The 14445-nt window shown below is 50.4% G+C and overlaps 2 protein-coding genes across 2 annotated transcripts; both read right to left on the bottom strand.

The window, feature by feature from the left end:
• Positions 1-6573: 6573 nt before the first annotated feature.
• Positions 6574-8257, bottom strand: LOC127330056 (uncharacterized). The gene is made up of 4 exons (XM_051356411.2): positions 8071-8257; positions 7422-7471; positions 6939-7328; positions 6574-6837 (listed from the first exon to the last, which is right to left on the bottom strand). Exons 1-4 carry the CDS (start codon positions 8252-8254, stop codon positions 6820-6822), a joined length of 642 nt encoding a protein of 213 aa, XP_051212371.1. The 5' UTR covers positions 8255-8257; the 3' UTR covers positions 6574-6819.
• A 4300-nt stretch (positions 8258-12557) lies between these two features.
• LOC127330057 (uncharacterized) lies at positions 12558-13944 on the bottom strand. The gene is made up of 4 exons (XM_051356412.2): positions 13737-13944; positions 13347-13393; positions 12970-13245; positions 12558-12881 (listed from the first exon to the last, which is right to left on the bottom strand). The coding sequence occupies exons 1-4, from the start codon at positions 13741-13743 to the stop codon at positions 12861-12863; spliced, it is 351 nt and encodes a 116-aa protein (XP_051212372.1). The 5' UTR covers positions 13744-13944; the 3' UTR covers positions 12558-12860.
• Positions 13945-14445: the final 501 nt, after the last annotated feature.

The following is a 14445-nucleotide window of genomic DNA, read 5'->3' on the forward strand; positions in this document are numbered from 1 at the left end:
GAGGCGTTCCCGCGCGTCGCGCGAACCGTGGCGAGGAGACTGTGAACGAGAGCGAGATCTTCGGCCGCCGCCTCCACCTCCGCCTCCGCCTCCACCTCCGCCGCCACCGCTAGGTGGTGGTGAGGGAGACCTGCGAGGGGGTCGATCTGACTTCTTGCTTCCGCCTTCAGATTCTCCGCGACCTTCCCGGTGCTCGCTCCGGCTCCTGTGGCTGCCTTCGTCATGGCGTTGGCTGCCCTGGCCGTTCCGGCTCCGGCGAGGCTCCGGGTCGCGTTCCTCATTCCGACTCCTCCTAGGCTCGGTCTCACGATCGTTGTTCTGGTTCCGGCGAGGTTCCGGCGTGCGCTCCCTGTTTCTGTTTCTTGAGGGCAGCACGTTGTCACGGATAATAATTCCACCATGGCCCTGGGGCCTGATGTTTCCGGCTGGACTACGGCGGCGAGGGGGACGCGGGTAACCATTAGGCGGAGGAGAGGGGTTGCGGTACTTGTCCCGTCCAGAGTACATTGCATCCTTTCCCTTTCTTGGATCTGACGGAGGCGTCTTTGATGGGACGGGGATTGGATTTGGGTGCTCTCTGGCTTTCCTTCTGCGTTCCGAAGAGCCGGTTCGCGATTCGTCGTCTCGATGGCGATTATCATGGGCGTCCTTCTGCGCAGTGGAGACGCAATGCTCCGGGTTAGATTCCAACTTGCGCGAAGTGTCTGCCTTGCTCTGCTGCATCATTGCTGACGCGACGAGCGTGCGAACGTAGTCGATATCGATCTCCTCGTTCTTTTTCTTCAAGATCTCTGCAGCCTTCGTCATATTGTCCTTCGGGGTGGCGAACGGCTGCTGCTCCGTTGGAGTTGCGAAGGTGATCCTGCGGGGAGCTATCAACTCACGCCGGACCTTTTCGACCTCATGATGAGCTTCAACGATCTTGTCCTCCCAATGCTTTCAGAGTTCCTTGACCTTTGCCAGTCCTTCGTCCACCTCCTGCTCGCGCTGGATGAAGTCTTCCACAAAAACTGCGGCGTGCTTCCGTTCCTCCAGCATGGCGGCTGCAGTGTCCTTAAACTTTTTGGCTGTGGCCAGCAGCTCCAGTCTCTTAGCTTCTAATGCTTCTATGTCTTCGGGAGTGATGGGTTTGTTAAGAATATCCGAGCGATAAACCGCATCCATGCCTGCTTGTGCAACCATCTCTTCAGGCGACAGGAGGTCCTCCGAGGAAGAATCCTTGCGGGGTCGCTCCCGCGACATTGGAGATCCCTGATGGGATGGCTGGGGGTCGGATTGGCTGGCTGTCCCTTCTAATTCATGTTCTCCCAGCGCCGCCACGGTCGCAAGTACCTGCTTTGGCTGGGCGGAATCAACTTCAGACTGATCACCGTATCCATATTCCTTCACCCTGCGGTCGAACTCTTCAGTGTCCATGGATTGGGTATCTCCGGAAATTGGGCTTAGATTCCCCAGAATCGACTCTTCCACCGGGGCTCCCCTTTCTCCGACAGCCTCCTACTGATCCGGAGCAGCGTTTTCCGGCGCCTCAACCTGCACGGGACCAGCTCCGACTTCTTGAGGGGCGGCTCCTGCGGTATGGGCTATGAAGTGTACGAAGTGACACCTTTGCTCTTCTAACACCTGGGAGACCCAGGCAGATCTGCACTGGTCTTCCACCGTTATTTCCTGCTCAGGGGCGGATTGGGTGGGTTTTAATTTTTTCAGATCTAAGGCGGAATCTTCCTTAGGAAGTTCCTGCGACTCAGATCGGATCTTCGCGACTGCGTCCTGCTCAGCGGCGGTCGCGTCGGCGTTACTGCCGGTGGGTTTCCGTCGGAATCGACGGTTTCCCGATGAAGATGTGTATGCCGCCAAGCGGGACGATGGAGAGCTTGACGGGGTTAGTCTTAGCCGGAATCCAGCACTCATCCGGAGGGACGATCGGAAGATTCCGGCGTAAAGAACACGCCCACCGCGATCGTGTCGTCGAAGCTTCCCATGGCGGAACCCTCCCGGTTCCGGCCTCCCGAGCGCCCGCAGGCCCACGGTGGGCGCCAGCGTCGTTGCCTATTCGACGGTACCTCGGAGGAGGGATCCTCACGAGGGGGAGAAGAAGTAGGGGCCATAGGGCGGAGTGCACACGGGACGGTGGTACGCGAGTTACCCAGCCTTCGAACACCGCACGATGACAGGGCCTACTGCTGCTTGTCTGGAATTATCTGGGCGCTTTCGCGTTGTTACAATGAGTTGTGGTTGTGCCTCTAGGGCTCCCGGGATCCGGCTTATAAAGGCGCACGGATCTAGGGTTTACATGGAGAGTCCTACCCGGATACAGGTTTCCTAACTACGGTACAATGTCTTGCCGTGTACGCCAAGGATCCTCCCTTCCATCTACGTCGTACCGGATCCGGGTCCCCACTGGGCCTTCATGGATCCGGGTTCCTCCAAAGGTCGGTCGGATCCGGCTCCCTGCTCCTGGGCCGGACATCCTCCGTCAGGATCAACAGCAACTGGGCCGCCCGATGGGCCACATGCCTCATCACCATCTGTGGGCCACCCGGGCTTGCCGGATCTAGGCACTGTCGATGGTACACCCATGAAGTATACCCACAACAGGATAGGTCCACACCATCAGTCCATCACATGACTACACAGAACGACACACTGGTCTGCAAAGTTTGAAAAAGGTTCGACCTTGTTACACCTTACATATTGGTAAAAGATTAAATAAAAAAGTTCAGCGTGTTGCACCCTTGTATACTTGTAGTTCTAGCTGCCCATGCGTTGATGCATGCTCCACAGGTAGGCCTTTGACACGCAAAGAAGGGCCAATGAAATTCCTCATAAATTTACGTGTCCATTTATGTACTCAAGTTATTAAATTGACAAGTAAATTAATCCCATTAGGAGGGCCTCTACATTGCATTAAGGGCGCAATCGATCCGCGGTTAAAACCCTAATGAGGTTTGAAATCTTGGTGTGCATATGGGATTATGTATAGCACATGAATTTCAACTTGTAAGCAGAATTGGGTAATGTGATCTGCAAAAATACTGATGGCGAGGTCAATCTAATCGAATGAGGTGTGTCACAAAGGGCCTTCTACACCATCCAACTATTGCTTTTGGAGATATTGAAAACATCCGTGGTAACGTGAATCGGTCGTCGGCCCCTCAACCAACGAGAATGCCAAAATCATCTTTCATACCATCACCCACCGTGATGGTGGTGGGGTCGAAGAGCTCCATATCTTCATCATCACGTGGAATTCCAAACCCCATCCAAGCCTTGTACTTCGAGTACGTTGTCATCCATTATAACCATTAGTGCCCTCGGGAGTTTATCGGTGTTTCGGATTCGGGGGCTTCCTAAGTATTTTGATATACTATCCGTTTTCCAATGATCTTTGTGTTTCCCTTCACATGCATTGGTTGTCCTGACCATAAGAAGTCATGGCACGACTTGCTTTACCCTGAGTCTTCAACACCTTTAAACATAAGGCCTAAGCACAACTTTAAATTAATAAAGCCACAACAGAAGATAGTACATGGATGCAAAGAACAACTTACAACACACCAAAGTTACAAGCAAACAATTGAGAAATTGAAGAAAATCTTGCAACACCATGGTCCTCTTCAGCGATCAGCAACCTGGCACGGTGGAACTCGAGAGGAAGTCGGTAGATGTGGCATGACATGGAAAGCTCCAGGGAGTCGAGCATCATCCTCATCCATTCCAGCGCCGAAGAAGGCTCCCCACCTCCTCGCCCTGGCTCGAAGGGCACCGTACCGTCGGTCAATGGGGCGCTCCCCTGAGCTTGGCTGCACACTAACATCGAGGACTGAGGGAGACGGTTCCATGCATGCCATCACCATGCCACACACACCAAGAAATGCAACAACTGACCGGGTATACAACGCGTCGTAGACGAAGCAGCTAGCAACCTGGAGAAGAGCACTAGCACACCTCGAAACACACAACCTGCGCACACAACCAACCCGAGCTCCCCAAGACAGCGCCTTCAGAAAGGGGAGCGGTGCCACTTCACCACCGCGGCCCAATACGAGATTAGGTTTTCACCCGGGGAATAAGGAGGAGGGGGGACAGTACCTCGACGGCGCCCCAACAGAGAAGGCAGAGCCCATGGACAACGTTGTTGTCGTGACTGGCACCACCAGTCTGGGATTTCTCCCGGTCTCAGAGTCCCACAGCCAGCATCTCGGTTGGTACATGACCAGCGAGCTTGGACGCTACTGAGGAGAGGGGCTGGCGACTTCTGATCTAGCACCGGCGGCCATCGAGGGGGGGGGGGGCTGGGGCCATGGCCAGCACCCACCGGCTCGCCACCAAACCACCGCAAACACCGCTCGCCGCCGAGCCGGTGTCGCCCCGCCACCAAATCAGGGTTGCCGCCATGAGTTCCCAAGCCCCCACCGATGTAGCCGCCGGCAGATACCTCCCTTATCCACGACCAAGCCAGGGGCCAGCCATCGGAGCCGAAGGAGCCACAGAGCGGCCTCATCGGCCGGGGGAGCCCATCACGAAGTTCTTCCACCAATACGCCGCGCGGGGAGCCACGGACCCAGATCCCCGCCACCCCCTTCACCGGCATCTCGACGAATCCTGGCGGCACCTTAGGGAGCAATGAGGAGGGGGGAGCGGAGGGAGGAATCGGCAGTGGCAGAGCTTAGGGTTTTGCTCACTTGGTCGCTTGGAGGGGGCGACACGAGGGGAACGTTCACTGGATCATATGATCTATTAGATCAATTCTTCAACACCTCAACCCGGATCTGAAGCCAACTCAAGTGACAATAACCGATTTGACAAGATTGTCCCGTCCCAGCATGGTGTAATGCCCATCTAAAAAAAAGCATGGTGAATGCCTTCCCACGACACAAGCTTGGACGCACGCCTTTGTTCATGTACAAATTAAGGTGATATTACCCTGCTGTCTCCTACGATTTGTACTCTGTACTAATTACGGTTTGTACTACATGCTTGGTACTTGCAAGTGTAATTTGTGTATCCAGGGTCATAGAACGACGGGCGGGAAACGATAGAGAATATTAAGCCCTTGAGACAATATGGGATTATCTTTTTACATTGAAGTTTGCAGGAAAATGGTGAGCCAAAGCCAAGAGAGGTAGACCAAGCCACGGTTCAATTATTAAAGAAGATATGGCAAAACAAACAGGTCATTCCAAGAATTCAGACCTTTGGGTGGAGATTTCTCCGAAAGGCCCTACCTACGGGAGCTAGAGCTGGTAAGTACTCTAAACACATTAGCAAATTATGTTGCAGATGTGATTTGGAAGAAACAGACTACCATCTTTTCTTTACTTGTAATTATGCCAGAGCTGCTTGGTTTTCTCATCCTTGGTACATAAGAGTGGACATGCTCATCACAAACGCTAACTCTCTCACAGATATAATTTTGAATCTCGTAAATATGAACCACCCAAATGCCACTCTTCCTAATGTTTTAACTTTCATGTGGTGCTTATGGAAATCGAGGAATGATCATTTATTTAATAGGCAGCAGCTGCACCCGGCTCAGATTCAGCATATGGCAAATGCTTTAAATCATAATTTGGAAATGAGTGATGTCTTGCAGGTTAGTAAACTGAAGAAGCATGTGCAGATCACAAGATCAAATATGCAAGAACAAGGTGAAGATATGCAGGTAACAGGGAATCAGCTACCTCCGCAAAGACATACACTTAGAACGGACTTGATGATCAAAGGAACGAAGGTCTTTACGGATGCGGCTTGGAAAACGAAGAAAGCTCCAGGGCTCCCTTCAGCCACAGGAATTGGTATATTCATTCAGGTTCAGGAGGATGACCGATCGGCAATGGTTATGATTCAGGCATCTATCCCTACTGCACCTTCAGTCCTACAGGCCGAGGCCGAGGCCTTGCTGGCTGCAGCTAGGATTACTTCAGCACTTCATCTACGTGGCCACACCTTTCTAATGGACAGCATCATCCTCGCATCCGCAGCAGCAACAGACTTGAGAACACTTGAACAGGTTCCCTGGGAGATTAGAAGGATTATAGCAGAATACAAAAACCTGACCAGATTCTCTCCAGCTCCATCCTATCACATTAAAAAAGATATCAATGGAGTAGCTCACAATTGTGCACATCAGGCTCTCAGGCAAACATTGTCTCAGCCTATCTTCAGTTGTTCTTCTTCGGCTCATAGATCGGTAGATTGTCCCATCCTATATGCAGTTCAACAGATGCAAAAGTCAAAGCTTGTATTACATGATGTACACTGTCTATGAGTTGAATGAAAGTTTGGCACCTCCGGTGCCTCAAGTTGTTCAAAAAAAAAAAATTTACATTGAAGTTTTTAGTTTAGGCTTGAAAAGGAGAAACTTGAAATCAAGGCATTATTTCTGACTGAACTAAATTTGAGAACATAGTCTGAAAGCTAGCTCAGAATTCGTTGGAGTTTGGCCCGTATAATATAACAGATCCAAGAAATTAACTTCGCCCAGGCAACATTAACTGCAACGAACCTCAGAAAGTATCATGGTAGGCAAAAGCTGAAACACGCAAAAATTGCACCAAGACAAGCGATATATGAACACAAATATTCCAACTTAGACGAAACAGAGTATCACACACATTCCAACTTCAAATTCCTCGGATCCCTCCTTGTAATCCAGTGAATGCAAACAGTACTACTACGCAATTAAGTGGATAACCAACGAACAACACACAGACAGAACATGGCAATGCTGGGCCAGCCTAGTACAAATCAAGAGGGGGTTTCCATTCTCCGGATTCCGATGATCCAACTTCCTCGCAAGCAGGCATGCATCCGCGCCTAAACCTCCATGCGGCGCTGACAAGTTGGAGAAGAAACAGTTGGTAAGGTCATCAAGCAAACCAAACGATGCGCAACTTTCAAGAAGAAGAAACAAAGCGCACCACGCAGGAACTTACATGCAGCATGCTGTAGACGGTGATGGCCAGGTTGACGGCGCTCGCGATCCCGGCAAGGGTCAGGTCGAAGTAAGTTGGCTCCGGCGCATGGAGGGTCATGGCGTAGCCGAGGAAGTAGTTGACGAGGAAGAGCCAGACTGCGGTGGCCATGACCCACTCGTCCAATGGAGGCGGAAGACGCGACGGCGGGGGCTCGCTGCTCAGGACGATGGCGAGGATGACCTGCATCTCGATGGTGATGGCGGTGAAGTAGAGCACGGTGACCAGCACGTCCAGGGTCGGGAGACCGTGGCGGGACCAAGTGTTGCCCGCCTGACCAATCATGGAGAGACCGAGCGTCACCAGAAGCATCATGTGGAGGAAGCAGAGCGTCTCACCGGCGACCTGGGACTGCAGGAAGGGAAAGAGAAGCACACGGATCAGAGCGGTCGAACGCAAGAACAGGCAAGACAGACAGAGAGGCTGGATTGGGTTTTGATTTACCTTGACATACTCCTCCTCCTCCTTGGCTTGTGCAGCCCCCAGGTTGCGGCCTTCAAAAGTTCAGATAAGACACTAGGTGGGTTAAAAAGAACATGGAAACAAATTGCCCAGCAAGAGCACAAAAACACACGGTTCAACTGCGAAGATGCAAATTGATTCCCAATCCAACGTAGCTTTCTCAAAACCATGAAACTGAAGCTGAGCCACAACCACAACTATCTCCAAATAGAAACAAAACTGATCTGCTGAGGGGAGGACGGAGGGAAAGACAAGAACATTCATCCACAGGTCAGAGATCTTGAGCAGAAATTTCGACCTGGACCTCGTATACGTCAGTAAAAAAAATTGGGCACAAATCCCGTAATGAAAATAGGAAAACTGATGAACCTAGCAGAACAAACCACCAATAGGAAATCAAAGGGAAAGCTGACCCATTTAAAAAACATTAGTCGATGGCAAAATATTTCCACAAAGAAACAACATTGCTCTGCTAAGAAGAAGATGGAAGGAAAGACAAGAGGACATTCATCCAGAGATCAAAGATCTTGAGAAGAAACAGGAAAAGTCATGATCTTTGAGTAGCACGCAGAACAAACTACCAACAGGAAAGCCAAAACGGATTGATTCAGAGAGATACATGCGAGCATACCAGTCATCTTGCTAGAACTACTCTTTTCCCTAACCATGGAGTCTTGGAGATATCGGTGGGACTCTGATTCTGTTTCTGAATGGCTCAATGGAAGAGTTGCCATGGAGATGACGTCTACTCCGTAGTTTATATGCAGCAGGCAGGCGAGGGGGACTTGGTCTCCACACTGGTCAAGGTGGTACATGGACAGACGTGTGGCAAAGTTTTCAGTCTGTAGGGAGCAGCGGACACAGCTTTGTCAGGTTTCAGTTTTTTTCAGTTCAGAGATCGTACTCGGTATCCTCATCTTTCTCTTTTCTTGCATTGAATAGCTCCCAATGGCTATCTGATAAAATCATGCCCGTTTCTCTTCTTCTCTATGTACGGGAGGCAACAAAAAAAAACCTTGCTTTTCTTCTTTCTTGCTTTTCCAAAACGTACTTCATGGTCACCTGTCTCTCCTTTCATATCTTGCTATTGCCTCCCAGTCCCTTGTCGACATTGTCGTCATCGCAAGCCACGAACCATGGCAGTCCAAATGAAGTGTTGTACACCATGACATGCACCATCGGTTCACTTAAACATACCACAGAACAACCAACTGATTTGAATTACTAGTAGTTTGAATGGACGATCGAGAGGAAAGACCATCGTTGCCTATGACACGAAACCGCCAGTGTGGAGCGCTAGCACTGAAAGTTTTAATTATTTATTCAGTTAAAGCGGTGTGCCCCATAGCGTCCCGATAGTGATTTGGGGGCCGGGAACGAAAATGGGCTCACACCGACGCGCCCCATACGGTGCCGGCTAGTTTCCGAGCCCAATAGAAGCGCCGGCAACCCCGTGCTGGCCCCTTGGCCAAGGGCACGAATCGAGCACGCCGGCACCTCGCGAGGCGGAAAATTTTGGGTGTGGGAGCCGCATGTCAGCCCCACATCCCAAAAGTCGACGCCAGCGGGGAGTGGCGGGGCTGAGGCGTCAGCGGCACATTCAATTTTAACATAACCGTTGCCTACCTCGCGACGGAAGTTATTGGCGCGCAGCGGCGGTGCAGTTTCCGCAGACGTGCAGCGAACCGTCCTGTCGCGCCTAGCTCTCCGTACCGGCGTTAATGAGTGCCACCGCCCCCCTCCCCCCGCCTCCCTCCAGCCTATAAAAAGGTCTCTCGCATCGTCCCTCCCGCACAAACCCTAGCACCTCTCTCCCCTACCCTAGCCGCCATCATCTGAAGAGACGACGCCATGTCTGGTAGAGGCCGATGTCACGGCAGTGGTCGTGGTTGTGACCGCGGCAGAGCTGCATGCTCGCCGTCGTCTTCATCGTCGGACCTGCAGGAGGAGGAGCGACAAGTGTTGTTCGAGTTCGCCGTTGTCCTCAAGGGTGACCCACTCGGCATCCAGAGGCTGCCTGACAAGTTCGCCGACTTTGTCGCCGGCAACAAGCCGGCCTCTCTGCATATACGGGAGGCTGCCTGCGGCTGCTGCCGGTGGATTGTGGACGTGATCCGCGACGCGCGCGGCAAGATGTACCTCGACATCGGCTGGGAGAAGTTCGCGCGCTACCACCACCTCGAAGCCGGCTTCGTGCTCACGTTCTCCTACCTTGGCGAGGGGGATATGAGCGTCAAGGTGTTCGACGAGACGCGTTGCCGCCGGCACTACCACGGCGACATCGCCGAGGAGGTCGACGACTGAGTGTTCTTTCTTCGCAACAAAAATAGGTATGCATGTTTTTGGATGTTCTTCCTCGAAAGAACCAACAGGGGTACCATCACGAGCAGGATTTTCCAATATGGGTGACTAGGAGTGCCTGAGAGTGTTCTTTCTTGGCAGCGGACACACGAAACCCTATGCCAACACTAGTTAGGTTTCATTATGTTCAAACTATGTATTAGTTTGTGAAAACCATGTTCCAAATGATGTCTTCATGTAAACCATGTTCTAAATTATGATTAGTTTGTGGAAATCATATTCCAAATTATGTCTTCGTGTAAACCATGTTCCCAATTATATATTAGTTTGTGGAATGTTCCTTCTCTTTATTTCAATTTCTATGCTTTTATTTGAGATTTTAATTCAAATTATCTATCGGAGCCGTCAGTTTGGGACGCCGGTGTGGCAACAGCACCCCAAATAGAGGATGCAGTGCCGGCGACCCCATACGGAAGTGCCGACGCCTCTGCTGGCGACTATTTGGGGCCGCCCGTGGAGATGACAGGTGAGAACCACATGGAATGCCACACAAAGGTCATATGGGCGACAAAAATATACATCGGACGTTTTGCAAAAACTACAATGCCACATGTTAGATTTAGAATAATTTTGACCGGTTTGCGGGCCCATGCCAACGTTTCCATCCGTGTCACTCCGATTTGCATGGCTCAGCTGGCTTAGAACGAAATTGAGTTAAAACAAAATCAACTCAAATTGACCAGTTTATGGCAATGATTCTGCAATTCGCAAACGCACAAGTAAACAATGTTATTTACTCTATTGTCCTGGAGCCAATTCCGCATCAACCTAAAAGCAGCGAACGAACCAAGACCTTAATGTGGAGCACGTAACCAAAACACGGGCCGCCTCCTTTGCCTCACAGGTGGCTCGTGCTGCCTATGCATGTACTAACCCCTTTCCATAAAATAAGACATATATTTTTAGTTAAAAGTCAACTCTTTATAATTTGACCTATGTTATAGAGAAAAATATAATTTTTTATGATATTGAATAAATGCACTATGAAAATGTATTCTATGGTGGATTTATTGATACCAATTTGACATTGTAGGATACTATTGAAGTAACCCAAAACTGAAAACACAGCACTCTTTTCCCCTTCCCCTCCTCTCCTCACCCATCCTTGAGAGTCTTCGGTGAAAAAGGGGTCAATCCCATGCCTCTCCCAGAGGCGTAGCCGGTTAGCGGTAGCAGAGGAGAGGTGCCTGATCATCCACTGTATATAGTAGTTCTAGGTTTATGCTTGTGATGTTTAGCACTATGACAGTGCTTAGGAGTAGTGTGCTGGATCTCTTGGACCAGATCCAAGCATCCTGGGCCGTTGTCCATCCTCCATCAGAGCTCCAAAGGCTGGAGTCGAAGGCAGTGAAGAAGATCAAGGCCATCATCTCCTTAAATAAGGTTTGTGCTATGTGTTGCGACCTGGTTCATCTCTACAGCTCGGGATCTTCCTCTTATACATATCAGCGTGATGCTGGCGGGAGTAGAGGGCGAGCTCGACCCTGGAGACGAGCTAGATGGCGGTGGGGTACTGCTGAATCTGCATCTCAGCAAACAATCTCGATGTTCCAAAATTTTAGTTGCCGACCCCGATGGCCATCTGGTGGCTCCAATCAACGTCGGCGTCAACCAGTGGCGGAGCCACGTTCAAGCAGTGTAGTCAATTGACTACACTGTTTTTTGGCAGCACAGGCTAAACGCATGCTAGAAATACTGAAAAATTTATACAAATACATGTATTTGACTACACAGTTTCAAACTGACTACACATGGTTGTTGTGCTGGCTCCGCCACTGGCGTCAACCGGTGTCTACTCAACCTCCAAGTGGAGGCCTTTCCTAGGGCTGGTGGTGGAGATCCCCTTCTTCCCGGTTCCAACTGGTGCCATCCCCGGCACCGAAGAGGAAGGCTACAATGGCACTCCTCTATGCTTAAGCGGTGATGGAGGACTGGATTGCTTTTTACAGAATCTGTTTAGGGTCCTTTTCACAAAATATAGGGGTCATTTTGCATTTTCTTTACTTGTTAAGGCTCTATGTGTAACTTGTTACCTCATCATACACTATTAATGCAGCTTCTTGGCCCTTCGACGCCTTTCTTTGTTCGAAAAAAAAAAGACATTGTAGGATACTCACCTTTTTTTTAGTATAAGATCACTCAAACTTATAAAATTCTGACTAAAAATATACGCCATGTTTTTCGAAACGGAGGTAGTCCCTCCCGTCCTAGATATTTTTTGCAGGGTTAGATGAACTACATGCTAACATATGTTTAAATTAATTAAACCATAATAAATTTTTAATGCCAGAGGGAGTAGTATGTTCAAGCGCATTAAACCAAGAACAGAACACAAATAAAAAAGAAAACCAAGAACAAAATACAAATTTAAAAGCAAACCACCCATGTCGTGTGGTCATCAGAGATTAATGCAATTATCATATATCAAGATTTGAGTTTGCTAACAGAGCTCACCGCCCTGTGCCTCCTTACGTCTGGGTGGGGTTTATAAACATGTTTAATCTGTCTTATGCAAGCAGTGTGGTACTAAAACGTGAGTAAGCTGCACCGGAATTGGAAGGCGTTGTGCCTTGTGCGTAAGGTGATGCGCTGGGCTGAATTAATTTGGCCCAACAAGTAACCCAGGCTTTCACCAGCGTGGAATACAGAGCTGATTTGCCCTGCTCCTGTGATTTGCACAGAGTGAGCCACGAATACAGAGCTGATTTGCAAATTTCTATCTAGCCAGTCTCGTTTCACACACAGGACATCATCAGGTGCACAGATTAGATCATTAGAGACATAATCAAGGGCCACTCAAGGCTACCGTTGCAAACAGCAGAGTGCAGATAGTGTAAACCAGAACCGAACAAGACAACAATCAAATGCTAAGATAGATATCTCCCATAGTGCACTGCAACAATGAAACTGACAGATGAAACTACTAAAACGAAACACCAGATGACAGTGTCCTTCCAAACTTCTTCCAAGACACTAGGTAGCAGGTGATTGAAACGGTTCATCTCCAAACTCCAAATCGATCCATCTTCCAGTCTTGGGCAGCCACACATCCACGCGAACCTAAACAGCATCCGCACGACGCTGACGAAAACGAGGAGAGGAAGTTAATGGCGCGCGCCTCCCAAACTTTCAGCAGAACAGGCCAACACAATTTCGACAAGAAACTCACCGTGGCGAGGTACATGTTGGCGGCGAGCTGCACGGCGCTCGCCACGGTGGCCCTCGCGTAGGAGCGGCGGGAGGCCGGCGTCGGCGCCGTCACGGCGTACCACGTCAGGAGGCAGATGGTCCCGAGGTGCGTCGCCACGCAGAACACGAGGAAGGTGTCCCTGGTGCCGAAGATGGCGCGGAGCTGGTCGCCGTCGCAGCGCGCCACGTAGACGGCCGCCGCCGTCAGGAGCAGCAGGGCCAGCACGGACGCCGCCGCTATGTTGACGATCTTGCACTGCATAAAGGCAAAGCCTTCGGATTCAGACACGTTGGCCAAAATAAGTGCAGACAAAGACGATCGAGAGTCGAGAGAGATAAGAAAGTGGAGGTTTTGACCTTGTTCATCTTCGCTCGTGCAGCTGCTTCAGCGCCCAGCTTGCGGCCTTCAAAGTTCAGACAAGAAACGGGAAGATCAGATCTTGGTAACATGGCAATGAAACGGCACTATGGCAGGGCAAGATCGTAACTTGGGAGCGACTGCTCGAACAAAGAACTCCAAGAAACTCCCCCCAACAAAGCCTTTTTCAAGGAAATCAAACAGAAAGCAGACCCGTTTCATCAAAGCCAAGAAGAACAACACTATCCTGTTAAGAGGAAGGAGAGAAAGAAAGAACATCCATCCGAAGGGGAAAAAACTTATGATCTCGAGTACTAGAACGCAGAGCAAACTACCAGCGGCAAAACCGAAACAGATCGATTCAGAGGGATAGATGCGATCGAGCGTACCAGCCATCTCGCTAGCACTACTCTTTCCCCTAACCACGGAGAGTCTTTGGAGATTGGTGGGGCTCTGGTTTCGTTTCTGAGTGGCTCAATGGAAGAACAGCCATGGCGACGGCCCCTAATTATACGCAGCAGCATACAGGAGAGGAGCGGGTACACCGGTGGTGGCTTGGTCTCCACGGCGGTCAAGGTGGTCCATGGACGGGTCGCAGAAGTTTCAGTCTGGAGGGAGCAGCGGACACAGCCTTTTCAGATTTCTGTTTTCCCCATTTCAGAGCTCGTGCCAATCCTCTTTACTGAACGCGAAAATCGACTGCTTTTTCATCGCTTTTCCCCAAACGTACTTGGCGATCGCCTGTTTATCTCCTTTCCTAGCTTCTCGCCTCCCAGTCCCTTGTCGTCGCCACAAGCGACGAATTATGGAAGGACACACCATCGGTTCACCTTTACGTGCCGCGAAACGACTGGCTGGTTTGAAATAGTTTGAACAGGAGAGTCGATCGAGGCGAAGGAGAGTATCATTGCAATTGGCGCGAAACCGCCAGTTGCTGTGGGATACAAGGCGTCGGCATCGCAGAGCAAAATCTGGGTGCAGCCTACCGCGTAGGCATGGACAGAGTGGGATCCCGTGTGGCAGGAAACAAACGATTCTGTCCGCTTTAACTTACGAGATGTTCCACTGATTTGAATAGACACGACTACTATGGACAGT

The sequence above is a fragment of the Lolium perenne genome, chromosome 2, assembly GCF_019359855.2.
Source record: "Lolium perenne isolate Kyuss_39 chromosome 2, Kyuss_2.0, whole genome shotgun sequence".
NCBI lineage: Eukaryota > Viridiplantae > Streptophyta > Magnoliopsida > Poales > Poaceae > Lolium > Lolium perenne.